This window comes from Abramis brama (assembly GCF_963993115.1).
Source record: "Abramis brama genome assembly, chromosome: 13".
Taxonomy (NCBI): Eukaryota; Metazoa; Chordata; class Actinopteri; order Cypriniformes; family Leuciscidae; genus Abramis; species Abramis brama.
Genome location: NC_139975.1, coordinates 19,844,348 through 19,857,223, shown reverse-complemented (window position 1 = coordinate 19,857,223; position 12,876 = coordinate 19,844,348). Strand labels below are relative to the sequence as shown.

Sequence of the window (12,876 nt, the reverse complement as noted above, 5' to 3'; positions counted from 1 at the left end):
TACGAATGAGCAAACGCGAGTAAATGGAACTATTAACTATTATGGTTGATTGCAAATTGAAGATAATAAATTATATTCTGTGTTATTTGGTCTGCGAGATATGTTCTTCCCTCTTTGCAGTTTCATTCTTTCTTTGCTGCTGTACACCGCTCCCTCTAGCGCTTACTGTGTGAATTTTTTTCTATAGAAATGAAATGTCCTTGTTTCCTTATATGGCGATCGGAGTCGCGAGCCGCCTGATGTGCGCGGCTTTGGCTGAAGCGCGCTCACGACTGTCACCATTTGCTTCCTTATTTGGAAGCGAGTTAAGCGAACCTTAAAAAGGGGCAGAGACAAGCACAAAGGGTTAGGCTCAGACCACAGTGTGCCCTACGAGCCACTAATATTGCAATCGGTGTTATATGTTTTCAGTGCAGAATTAGTAGGACCAACAGCGCTTTCCATCATGTCATGTTACCGTAAGGTAGAAAGCGCCATCGCAAGAATTTCCCAAACCTATTTAAATATTAGATATATTCATGTTTACATTTAAATATAGTAATTAAATAAAGTCTTGTTAAATATTGAGATTTAATAATTAAGATTTAATTGAGATTTAAGATTAAATAATAATAATTACACACACACACACACACACACACACACATATATATATATATATATATATATATATATATATATATATATAAAAGAGTTGACATACATTTTAGAGTACTGTTAAACATATGTGCTATATATTGTATTTATGTTGTAAAATATAACTGAATTTTTTTTAATAACAAATGCTTAATAAAAAGTGCAACTTTAAAATGTACAACCTTGTATAAACGCTTTTCAACGACCATACGTTTGTGCCAATGTACTACTGACAACAGTGAATATATTTTTATTGGTTCATGACCATTTGTGTGGAGGCCAAAACTACAGTTCCCATAAAACCTCAATAAGCGCGTGACATGGATGCTCGCTCCCATCTGCCGCGCGGCCACGCGCAAAAGGGCGCGCCCGAGCGTTGTATCAAGTGTGAGAGCGAAGGACTGCATCACAGCTCATTCAATTCCTATCCAGACGCCGACTAGCACAGAGAAACAACCATGGTATGTTTATATTTAAATAATAGTTATACGATTTACGGCTATTTCCAACGTGTTTGAAGAGTTTAATGACTAGGCTGTGGGCTTTTTAGGGTGAATGAATAATCTGAGAATCAAATCTGTCAATTAACGCCTCCGCCGACTATAGCTGCAGGCTACGTTAAGTGCCGTAAATTGTTAGAAAAACGTTTCCTTGGCTCTTATGGCAGTGTTCTTTGAGCAGTTTTATTTCTGTATATATATAACGTTGCAGTTAATCTCACAGCTCTCGATGTTTTGGTTGTGCATGGCCTTCAGCTTTTCGGATGCGATGAGATTGGCAAAAATGAGACCCAAAAACTACTGGCGCCATTTCCCCGCTCAGCTTCCTTTATTTCCGTGAGTCGAGGCCCAGGAAAGGCCTCGCTGCTTTTCATCACACTCTACCTACAGGCCCCATCTCTCCACACGCCATTAGATCGCACGCCGAAATTAAGAGAGGATGTGTATAAATCAATGTCCGCAAACCGGTGTGTGTTTAACTGCGTTTTTCGTTTGCCAGATGAAGCGCTTTCATGAGTCTGTCCTTTGTCTGAACACGGCCAGAAAACACCATCGCTCACATTTGCCGCACCAGAGAGACTGCGGGCGTGTGTAAAAACGCAGATTATTCCCTTCTACGGTCGAAGCCCCAAGTGTTTATGCTACGCTTTTCGTCTTTGGAACGCGTTAATTTTGCGGATATTTGGAACGCATGCACGAACACCGCAACCGTGGCCCCACCCTAATTCTTGATGCACAGATGGTGGTGGTTTATTTCTTTGACCGAAAAAAGATACCTCGACTAGGGAAGTGTTTTAGGTCGATTGCAGCTCGGGTTTATATGAAACATTATAAAATATATGCGCTGGGAGGAAGGAAGCCGAGTTTAAGATCCGTTAACGCACTTGTGCGTTTGCGTATCGTCAGGCAACGTGTGCACGACTACACTCTTCCTGGTTAGACGTAACTTTGGTGAATCGTAGCGTATCGGACGTTTTATCTTTGCTCGACGCGTTTGTTTAATTTCCATAATGTATATGCATTTCGTTTTATCGGCATTTTGTCTTTAAGCACATGACGTTTCTTGTCTGTGACGCGCAGTGCTTGTGGATATTTTGGTGAATATGCTTTGCTTGCTTTATTATTTAAGCCGCTGCTGCGTCGCTTTCGTCAACTTGTTTCTGTAGACACGAAGATACTTGCGAAATTGAGAGGAAATTGCGTTCGTGTCGCGTGTAGGCTGAAGGAAATGCCGGTTCCGGTGTGAACAGTCTCGGTATCCTCGTCACTACGACAATATACACGTCACAGGCCACAAACAAAATCTCTTTCTGTGAGAGGCAAGTGATGACTCGTTATACATCTTTTCAGCTCTCTTTTCATTTAAGGGCCCACGATGTCATTTCCTGTATCTCATTTATACTGTGAGTTTCACTTCTCAGTGAACGTGGATGATTTACCTGCAGCATTATTGTCCTTGTGCTTTAACTTTGGACTTTTACTCTTTTTTTTTTTTTTATGACACTAGATGACAGATGAGGGTGTGTGTTTTTTTTTCTTAAGATGCTGACGGAAGATCTAGAATCTTTGGTGACCGTTCAAAACAAACTTAATCTTTTAAAAAATGTTAAGCTTTTGTCTTAAACATTTGTAGATGATTCTAAGATAAGTATCTAAAGGGTATTTTCACCTGAAACAAGGATCCCAAAATCATGGAACGTATTTATACAGTTAGTCATAAAAGACTGAAAGTCGTGATTCATTGGTCAAAAGGTGTGGGAATCCTGATTATCCCTTGGGCCTGTAATGCCCTATTTCTTTCATTATTTGTGATTGTTAGGTAATGAGGCATCTTAATGCATTCCTGACACTCACACCTTAAGCAGACCCGGTTTCCACCCGTTAGATATGCGTTTCCTGTAAGTGGGCCACTCAAACATCTACCCCGCAGGGCTCCTTATTTCCACCTTTTCACATGTCCTAATGTGCTATTCAGAAGCTAGATCTGCACTAGAGAACTAAATGTTCAGGTTTTCTCATTTCTTTGAGATGTTGAATGTTTGGTTATAGCAATGCAGCATTACACTGATCCCTGTTTCTAATGGAAATCAGAGGACTTGAGTAGGTTCAATGGGATTGGTGTGACTGAGGCCATTTTGATTTTTCACAGAAGAATCATTGTTTTGCAATCTAAAGCTGTACACCAGATTTGAATGACATGGCTCTCTTATAATTCTCTAAGGCCAATTTTATCCACATTTAATGGTCCTGCTTTAAATCAGATGCTCAGTATAAATTGAATCAACTCTTATGAGGAAGTGCCCAACCATCCCTCTGTTCAAATGTGTTGGAGGATGTCTGAAGTCGTGTGACCAGGAAAGAAATGGTGCCTTGTTCAAACCGCCCTTTTTCTTTAACTTGCTATTTAGTTTTTTTGGGAGTAGAAACCACATCACTGCAACAATATATAATTTGCACCCAGGATGTCATTCAGGTTCTTTTGCTATGACTCTCATTCCACTGCCCTTGAAGTGTGCAGTCCTGTTTCTCCCATGGCTGGGTTTTTTGTTTAGTCACTCGCTTCTGTCTTGTGTTGCAAAACCTGCAGGCCCAGTAGTTTGGATTCAGCCAAATGAGGTCCAAGTATTCAGTTTTGTTAAAAGGGCAGCCCGTCTAACTAGATCAGACAAGACGGTTTGGTGCAAAATCCCATTCATTCACTTCTCGTTTTGCACCCACACATTCATGCATCCTTGCTCATCAGCTCACTCACTTCCCTCTATTCAAACCCATGTGACCTTATCCTGTGTGTGTTTTGTGTTCTCGCAGGCCTCCGGAGTCACAGTGGAAGAGAATGTCTTGACGGTCTTCAACGACATGAAGGTTCGCAAGGCTCATAGCAATGAGGAGGAGAAGAGCAAGAGGAAGAAGGCTGTTCTTTTCTGCCTGAGTGAGGATAAGAAGAAAATCATTATGGAGGAGGGCCAGGAGATCCTGCAGGGAGATGAAGGAGATCCCTACCTTAAGTTTGTCAAGATGCTTCCTCCCAACGACTGTCGCTACGCTCTCTATGATGCCACATATGAGACTAAAGAGACCAAGAAAGAGGACTTGGTTTTCATTTTCTGGTAAGTCTGCGAATGTACTTCGTTTAAACCAGGGGTTCCTAGTCCTGTTTCTGTAGATCTGGCTTTCTGCAGAGTTCAGTTCCAGGCCTGTCTGTAACATTCAAGTGTTCCTGAAGGTCTTCATTAGCTGGTTCAGGTGTTTGATTAGGGTTGAAGCTGAACTTGGATCTCCAGTAACCGGACTGGACATCTCTGATGTAGACTTATGTCAAATGCTTGTGTGAAACAGATGATTTGATCTCTTGTTGTGTTGTCCAGGGCCCCGGAGAGTGCCCCACTTAAAAGCAAGATGATCTACGCCAGCTCCAAGGATGCCATCAAAAAGAAGTTTACAGGTAATGCTGTCCATCAAAAAAGGAAAATCAAAATAATGTACAATTATAAAATGTATAAATAAATGTGAGATCTGAAGCATTTTTGCTTTTTTGTGTTTCACAGGTATCAAGCACGAGTGGCAAGTGAACGGTTTGGATGATATCAAGGACCGAAAGACCCTTGCTGAGAAGCTTGGGGGTTCATCAGTGGTGACTCTCGAGGGGAAGCCTCTGTCCGATTGAGGCTGACACATTTCAGGGGTTAGCCGTTCATTCCGACATGGGTGGGGCAAGTGGGCCAGCACGACTGTTTGTGGGGCCACGGGGTGGGTTAATGTGGGTGGGGAGGGTTGGGCAAAAGTGACAGTTTCCAAACTCCACACTTGATGAAAGATGTAGGCTGTCATTCCAGTTCACACATACAATGAACAAGAACAAAAACATTAAAGAGAAAAAAAAAAGATCTTAAAAGTCAAAAATGAAGGATGATGATTATAAAAACAAAGTAATATAACTGTAAATGTGTACTGGCAGGTTTTCGTTCTTTCTGAGTTCCATGGGATTGTCGAAAGAAAAGACTGAGACAGCAGCCGTTACAATTCAGCTATACAACATACTCTTTGTTCTTAAGATTTAGGTTTTTTCTTTTTGTTTTGCCAAACATATAGTTCAGTTTTTCTAAGTATGTGTGTTGACTAGGTTAAGTACAAAATTTTCTCCAAAATCACACAATGTTATTGGACCATTCTGGGAACAGTTTACTTGCCCCTTCCCCCCCTTTTGTTTTATTTGAGTTCACATGTTATTTTAATGATTCCATCTGATTTAAATATTTCAAAATGTAATTCAAAACAATGGCACTGGTGTCAAGAAATTGTACACATTCCTTTTACCTGTAAAATCTGGGACCTAGTGGGTGAGCGGTCTGTTGATGAATTGGATTGAGTGGATGGATTGGACACGTATGAAGTTAAGATGGGGAGCGATATATTTGGGCAGCCTGTGTACAGAGCTTTGATTGGTATTGGTCAGTGGATGTTTTGTATCGTCTCCTTATCTCTAATAAAAAAAAGCACTAAACAACTCTGCTGTTACAACTGGTTTGTTTCTTCATGTTTTGCAAATCATCAGTGTGACGGCTGGCTTTATTTTATTTTTATTTATTTTTTGTGCCCCAAGGTGAATCTAATTTTTAAAGTCTTTGAATCTCGAGTTGATCTTTAATATTGGTATATATATATATATATATATATATATAATATATATAATATATATAATATATGTGCTTACATTTTGTTTATTCTGCATTTGTTGCTGTTTATCAGTGTTTAGCATGGTTTATGCACTGATATATGTGATGGTTGCAAAATTCATAAAGTTCAAATGGATCCAAACAAAGAGACTCTGATTGCTTTGTCATCCTCCCTATAGATTTGATGGGTGGCTTGGCTTTTAATAATGTTCAGTAGACTACAAGCCAATAATAAAAATTGCTGATTATATTGAAACTATGATTGCAAATCCATCTTGTACAATCATTCAGTATTTGAAGATGATGGCATGTCAACTGCATTGGATACTATTAATAAACATGCAATTCCATTTATAATCAAATCAATTCCTTAACAGGCTAATTGGTTAAATCTCTCTTTTTGAGAAACGGCAGCAGTATTGTTTCACTGACATATTGATATTTGTGGCATAAAGATGTTTCCTCAATATCTTATGCCTGTCATTTTTTTACATTTAGAATAGATACCACATAGAAGAGAGATGCAGGTGGGGTGACTGACGGGAAAAAAAGCATTCACCGTATGCACTGCATATCACATCTAGTATGTAGAATATAAATGTGGATGAAGCTATTGCCAGTAAACTGCCTGAGGATGGGGATCAGTAATTGAGAACATGCTGATAAACCGTTATTAAAACATTTGTTTCACTAAAAGTACCACAGGGATGTCTCTGAACAATTTTGAATGACTTCAATGAATTGATGTTTGTGTGTAGTATGATACGCTCCAGTTTGTTCTTTAAAACATATCTTACCGGACAATTTGTGCTATATTAAATCGCTGAGCTCCTGCAATACTGCTGAGTAATGTATTCACGTCAGTATAATCGCTCCTGAGTCCTGACTGACTGACCGAACCGCGAGGACTTACTGTTCAGCCATGTTGTGAAAGACTCAATGAAAGATGTACACGACAACCATTGGAGGGCAGTAGAGATTCATTTCAAAACCTTACTGAAAAAATGAACCTTCCTACTTCCTGTGCTGAACTACAATCGTCTGTCTGCACCTTTGCCTTTCGTAGTCCAGTATTTTTACAATTATGAATCAACAAACCACAAGCTATTAGTAGCTATTACAACACTGAACTCGCATATTCTCAATGAAATATAAACGAACAATAAACAATACAAGCCAAAAAGTGTAAGTGTAACTGTAATTGATGTTTAAAGGTTGCCAATGGTTTCTGGCAGTATTTTTACGTCTTCCTCTGCTTACCACCAGAGGGTATCAGCGTCACATTTTACATACAGCAATAATTGTCAGATTTTTTTTGTTGTTGTTGTTCTTTTTATCATACTTGAAATATACAACACAGAATCATATCTGCTATTATTACCACTTTACAACATAAAAAAAGTCAAATTTGCAATGAAAAAAGCAAAAACAAGAGACATATTTCAGTTTATTAAAATAAAAAGCTTTTTAAAAATAGAACTATAATCAACATTTACCCCACAACCTTTCTCTTAGTTTGTGTTTGTTTGGTCTTTATATTAATTCAACATAAAAGAATAAGAAAAATAATTTACAAACAGATACTGTAATTTTACCAATATGAGGTCTTCATCTATCTTGAAAAAGCGTATGTAACTGTAGAAGAGTGAATTGAATTCATGGGTTACAGATCCAGATGTATGCATTAAAATAAACTAAGGATCTATATGCTTTTAATTTCTATTAACTCTCAACACCCACACTACATCTCCAGTCATCGATTTTGTTATTGTGATGTTCAGGGATGGAAATTAAGGAAGCTTAGCCATTTTTCCTCTACTTTAAGTCACCAAATAAACTCAGCGTATGTTAATCTAGTGTTACACAAAACCCAAGGGATGAGATCAGAATAAAACCTCCATCCCAATTCTAGTTTCTAAAAGTGCAAACAACAGTTTAAAGCTTCTGTAATGTGGAATCTGAAGGCTGTGGAGAGAATCACTTAACCCGAGACAGCAACATAGTGTCGGCCCAGATCCGGCCCACATCTGGTACGTGTGGATTCCACGTGTACCAGATGTGGGCCGGATCTGGGCCGACACTATGTTGCTGTCTGGGAAGAGGGATCAAAGACTTGACAAGATAAATCTGTTGGTGTTGTCGACCTCAGAGTCTAAAGCTGAGTAACGTTGGCAGTATGGCGAGCAAAAACTAAAGGTAGTGGTTAAATGAAGTCCCAGCTCAACCCATGTGAGTAGCGATCTACCAGCAATGGACCGTCTTTCGTCTCAGATTCAGTAGCCACACCCGTAAAAGACTGTAAAGTGCAGGTTCCAAAATCAGGCACGTTGTATTTTGTCCATGATTTTATATTGTCCCATTCCTCTGTGTCATGTCTTCAGTCCTGATTGCAGTCCACCTTATTTCCATGAACCCAGTAACAGATCTGAGCAAACTTCAGTGGAGTGAAGCGAACAGCCACGTTGTAGTCACGATTCTCTCCATTGATTTCCAGCCACTGGTGGCCCGAGAAGATCCCGATGACCTTGCGCTCCCATCGCTCTAAAGTATCGTCCCACACACGTCCGTAAACACCAGAGCCACTCGCACCCGGACGGGCGTCACAGTGCTGGTAGATCAAATCGTTGGACTCATCCTCCACCGGACAAAAGCGGTACACCAGTTCCCCGGGCCGGTCACTGTCAAATCCAGAGAAGTGGATGCGTTTACCAGCCAAATTGTCTGAGGTGGGTGCCACAGCCAGCCGCATGAAGGGACGCCGGTGAGGCCAACGTAACTCTAGAAGTGCGTAGTCAAAGTCCATGCTGACCTCTTGAGGACCTTGAATCCAACCTTTAGGAACTCGGGTCCGTTTAACTCTCACCCAGCGCACCAAGGGTTTCTTCACAGGAGCCTGACCCGGCCTTGTGCCGTTAATAGACGGAGGGATCAGAAAGCCCACCCTGAGTTTCCTCGCTCCTTTGACGTAATCCTTCCCATCGTGCACGCAGTGGGCTGCGGTCAGGACGTGCTGCTGGGACACCAGAACTCCAGTGCAGCCGGTAGAGATACGGACGGCTGTGGAGAACGGGTAGTCCAGAAGGAAGTGGTCACCGCGGATGTTAAAGCGCCCGTCTGAACCGTAAATCTGCCGTTTTAGCCGCTTATGTCTGGGAGCGGTTACTTTGGGCTGCCTGAAAGGAAGTTCAGTCTCATTTTCATCCAGGTCAACAGTAGTTAATGTTCGGGAGCCATCTGCATAAAGTGTTTCGAAAGCTAGGTGCTCTTTATCCATGTCTTCTTCTTTGTGGTAGCAGCTCTCATTGCAGTGAGTAGTGAGGTCCAGCTGAGCTTTGGCGCTGAAGCGAGAGCGGGACAGCGGTAGGGTGGCATGAGGTATCAGCGAGGGGAGGTGGGCGGGAGACTGATGTCGAGGTTCTCTCACTGAAACCGAGCTGGGCAGGAGGAGTAAGAACAACAGGCCAACACAGCAAGGATGGGCCAGTCCCAGTGCGTGGTTAGGCACCATGGCTAAGATGTATGCAACCTAAAAGCAAACACAAACATATATGCAAGCATGAAATAAAACTCAAGATGTTCTTAATTTTGCAGATATAAGGTTATAGAAATTTAATGGCTTCACTCTTAAAAAAATTTTTTTGTTTTGTTTTGGCATCTATGGTGCCATGAAGAACCTTTATCATCCATGGAAACAAAAGGTTCTTTATAGTGGAAAAAGGTTCTTCAGATTATTAAAATGTTCCAAAGGTTGGAGTGTAAACTTGTCCAGGCTGTAAATTGGGGCACAAATGTTGTGTGGGAGTGTATTTCAGCCTTAAGAAAAAACTTCACTGAAAGGAAACCAAAAAGGCATTGCTGTGAAAACCCGTTTACAACGTTTATTTTTTTAAGAGCATTGACATGTTAAGCTGGCTCTTATCCATTCTAATAGTACCAGTGGTTTTGGACTTATCATACTGATACCCATCTGCCTGGATCAATAAAGTTTGTTTACTAACTACTGTCACTTCATACCAAAGCTGCTTGTTTATCTTTTTTTTTTCTTTTTTTTTGGTCTCATGCTACACTCTGGAATTTGAATTGTAATTTTATATTGTATTTAATTGTAATTTAATTTTGTTTAGTAGGCCTACTTTATGCATTGTATATGAGTTAAGTCACTTCATTTAGAATAAATCAGCTTTTTTAGAGTGTACATCATCACTTAATGTTGTACAAATTAGCTAAATACAATAAAAAGCTGACTTCACCTGTAAGTTTATATAGGGAAAAAAGCTGAGCTACTTATTATTCTTTAGGTTTTGTCAAATACGTGCCTTGCCTATTCATTTTTCTGGTGGAAAATATCGATAAAAAAAGATCAATACGCGATGCACATAATAGTCTAGACATAGGCCTTATATAAATTACTTGATATTGTCCCTTTAAACTAGCACTTCTCATCTGCTCTATTCATCATGGACACCCATGTGTGACACCTGAGGAATTCCCTGGACACAACCTGTTCCCTATACAACATCCCTTTGTCCCGAAAGCCCCTCATTTCGTCTTTTTTGTTGTCTTTCACATCATGAATGAATGTCCAACGAACCCTACCCACGCCTTGCGTTGTTGTTAAACTCAAGGAAAACAAACTGTGTTTACCTACCCTCACTTTCCCATCGCTCTGTACAAACCAACAACTACAATGCACTTGCGCCAATGGAAGCCAGGAGATAGCCTATTCAAAGATCTACACAAACTGAGCATTTTATAATGGAAAAGTGCGTTAAATAAAATAGATTTTTACTTTTTTTTTCTTTCTTTTTTTTGCAGCTTGTAGAGGCATCTCGAATTAAACGGGAATTTAATTGTGTACAGCCAACAAGAGCAACAGTGTTTGACCCGTGCGCCAGAGCTTTACGCGCGCGTCAATGACACAAAACAGTTTCGGAATTCGCGGAGGATACTTAACTTCAAGCTGTGTTAATAATGATCAAGGCTTGTTTAAATCCAAATCACAAATTCGTCTCCAGGAAGTTCACCGGGTATCCCATTCTCCAGGTTTACTCCCATCTCCACTGTGAAGTGCTGGAGCGCGTGACAGGTCCACCAAAAACATACACAATCCTTTTAACCTCCAGCTTTTATTCAAAAACGGCTTCTTTTCAAGAGTCCTTATTTCAACAAAGCAGACAGCACACTTACTCTCCGCTGAATGGTGATTGCGGTAGTGCAAAACTGAGGTCGTCCAAGCCCAATAACCGAGGCGCAATATTGCGCATCCCTGCGGGGTCCTAGTGCCGCCTTACAGGGACAAAGGGGAAGATGGTGTGTCCTAAACCAACATCAATGTGTGAACAGTCTGATACGTGTTCAGTACAGCACGTCGTTATCTCGTAATTCTATAAATGTAATGACAAACCTGTCTGCTAACAGAGCATTTATTCTGGGCATGTCTTGGCACACATTAAAATATTTCTACAGGTGTTTTTAAGCTGTCTATCAAACATAGGTGACAGTCAAGGCAGGCATGTCTTTAGGATATACATTCCTTCTCAGTTCAGTTAAATTAAATTGCACTGCATTTACTATGCCACTCAACGCAAGTACGAACACATGTACATGTGTTCAGGTAATTCTTTTAGCATGTATTGTTTATTGTGACTCCTTAAATCTATAGGTGTAACGAATCTTACCTGTTAGGGTTTAAAGGGGTTAAAATGACCGATTACTGTGGGTTGGTCTCATGGCAGGACACATTCCAGAAATATTTGGGTGTGTTTCAGTCGTGATGGCGTCTTGACTGACCCATAGTGCAAGCTTGAATATAACCTTCTGACCTTGATCTACCTCAAGCACTCACACCACTTGCCCTAACCTGCACAAAACACGTTCGTTCTTCCTTCCTTTCTTTCCTTCCTTCTTTCTTTCTTTCTTTGGTCAAAAGATTTCCATTTCTCAGACGCATTGCAAAAAACTAGGGACTGTAATGGCTAAAATACACTGTCTCCAACACTGTGCGTGTGAATGTTGCAGGGGGAAAAGCATTTCGAATGCTTTTGTTGCTCAAGTGCATAGCAAAAAGCATATCAAATTTGCTCAACTAAACTAGCCACACATAGTGCCAAAGTATGCAAGCCTGCAGTTTCAGAGTAAAAAAAAAGGGGGTAATTGTGAGATAATATGTAAAATAAGAAACAAATTCACATTGTGGAATACAGTTACAATTGTGAGATTCTAAGTCACATTGCAAGAAATAAAGGCACATTGTGATACATAGTCACAACTGGTAGATATAAGTTTCAATCACTTACTTTTTACTTTGAGGCTCCCATACTAAAGATAATGTTACATCTGCTTCATTTCCAATACAAAAGATTTTTTCCCCCACAATACCCCAGGGCTGTTCTCTCAACCTGCGGTTTCGCACTAGGTTAAGGAATGCTTGAAGTCTTGGTTCTGGAAGGCTGTAAATGTCTAATACCATAGCAAAACACTGTTCAGTGATGGTATCAGTACTACATTGAGTGTCACTGTGGGTGAGCGAGATTTGGTTGATGTGTGCTGGCACTGACACGCTGTTCTCATTGTCTGTTTCCTGCTCCCCTTTCTCCTGGTTTTCTTTCAGACACTTCCAGACATATATCTTATTTAACATCACAAGCCACCAGAGACTGAAGTGGATATCATTCTAGCTGACAAGCCACTGATATTTGCTATGCTCTTTCACAGTTAGCGATAAGGGGTTAGGACATAGGAAATGCAGCCTAAAGCTCATTCACTCGACAGGAATCTGCTACCTTGGACAATCCCCAGATCTCTTTACAGTGGGACTCTTGTTCTTGACCTGTCCTGGCTTCATGCCTCGTGGAGGGAGGTGGAGCGGGGGGTTCGCCATGAGGAGGGGCCTTTGAAAGTGTGTCCATTCCTCCAAAGCTGATCTTTTATCACCTCCAGCTCCAGCTCCAGTCCTGTGCCTCTGTGGCCTTTTCTCTATTCACCAGGCTGTCTATTTTCAGAACAACTGATTCTTGTCTTCTCTTCTTTGGGTTTTTTAGACAAACTGAAAAGCCTTTTCTCCAGCA

The 12,876-nt window shown here is 40.7% G+C and overlaps 2 protein-coding genes across 5 annotated transcripts; one reads left to right on the top strand and one right to left on the bottom strand.

Annotated features, from left to right (window-relative positions):
• The first annotated feature begins 955 nt into the window (after positions 1-955).
• On the top strand, positions 956-5,640 carry cfl1 (cofilin 1). Its single transcript, XM_084132944.1, has 4 exons — positions 956-1,097; positions 3,945-4,243; positions 4,502-4,578; positions 4,682-5,640. Exons 1-4 carry the CDS (start codon positions 1,095-1,097, stop codon positions 4,798-4,800), a joined length of 498 nt encoding a protein of 165 aa, XP_083989070.1. The 5' UTR covers positions 956-1,094; the 3' UTR covers positions 4,801-5,640.
• Positions 5,641-6,990: 1,350 nt separating this feature from the next.
• Positions 6,991-11,206, bottom strand: prss23 (serine protease 23). 4 transcript variants are annotated; one of them, XM_084132921.1, is made up of 2 exons: positions 10,759-11,206; positions 6,991-9,335 (listed from the first exon to the last, which is right to left on the bottom strand). In XM_084132921.1, the coding sequence occupies exon 2, from the start codon at positions 9,315-9,317 to the stop codon at positions 8,187-8,189; it is 1,131 nt and encodes a 376-aa protein (XP_083989047.1). In that variant the 5' UTR covers positions 9,318-9,335; positions 10,759-11,206; the 3' UTR covers positions 6,991-8,186. The 4 variants fall into 4 exon arrangements, with proteins under 4 accessions (XP_083989047.1, XP_083989049.1, XP_083989048.1 ...); XM_084132923.1 differs by having other exon boundaries at positions 10,997-11,206; XM_084132922.1 differs by having other exon boundaries at positions 10,764-10,880.
• Between the last annotated feature and the right edge of the window lie 1,670 nt (positions 11,207-12,876).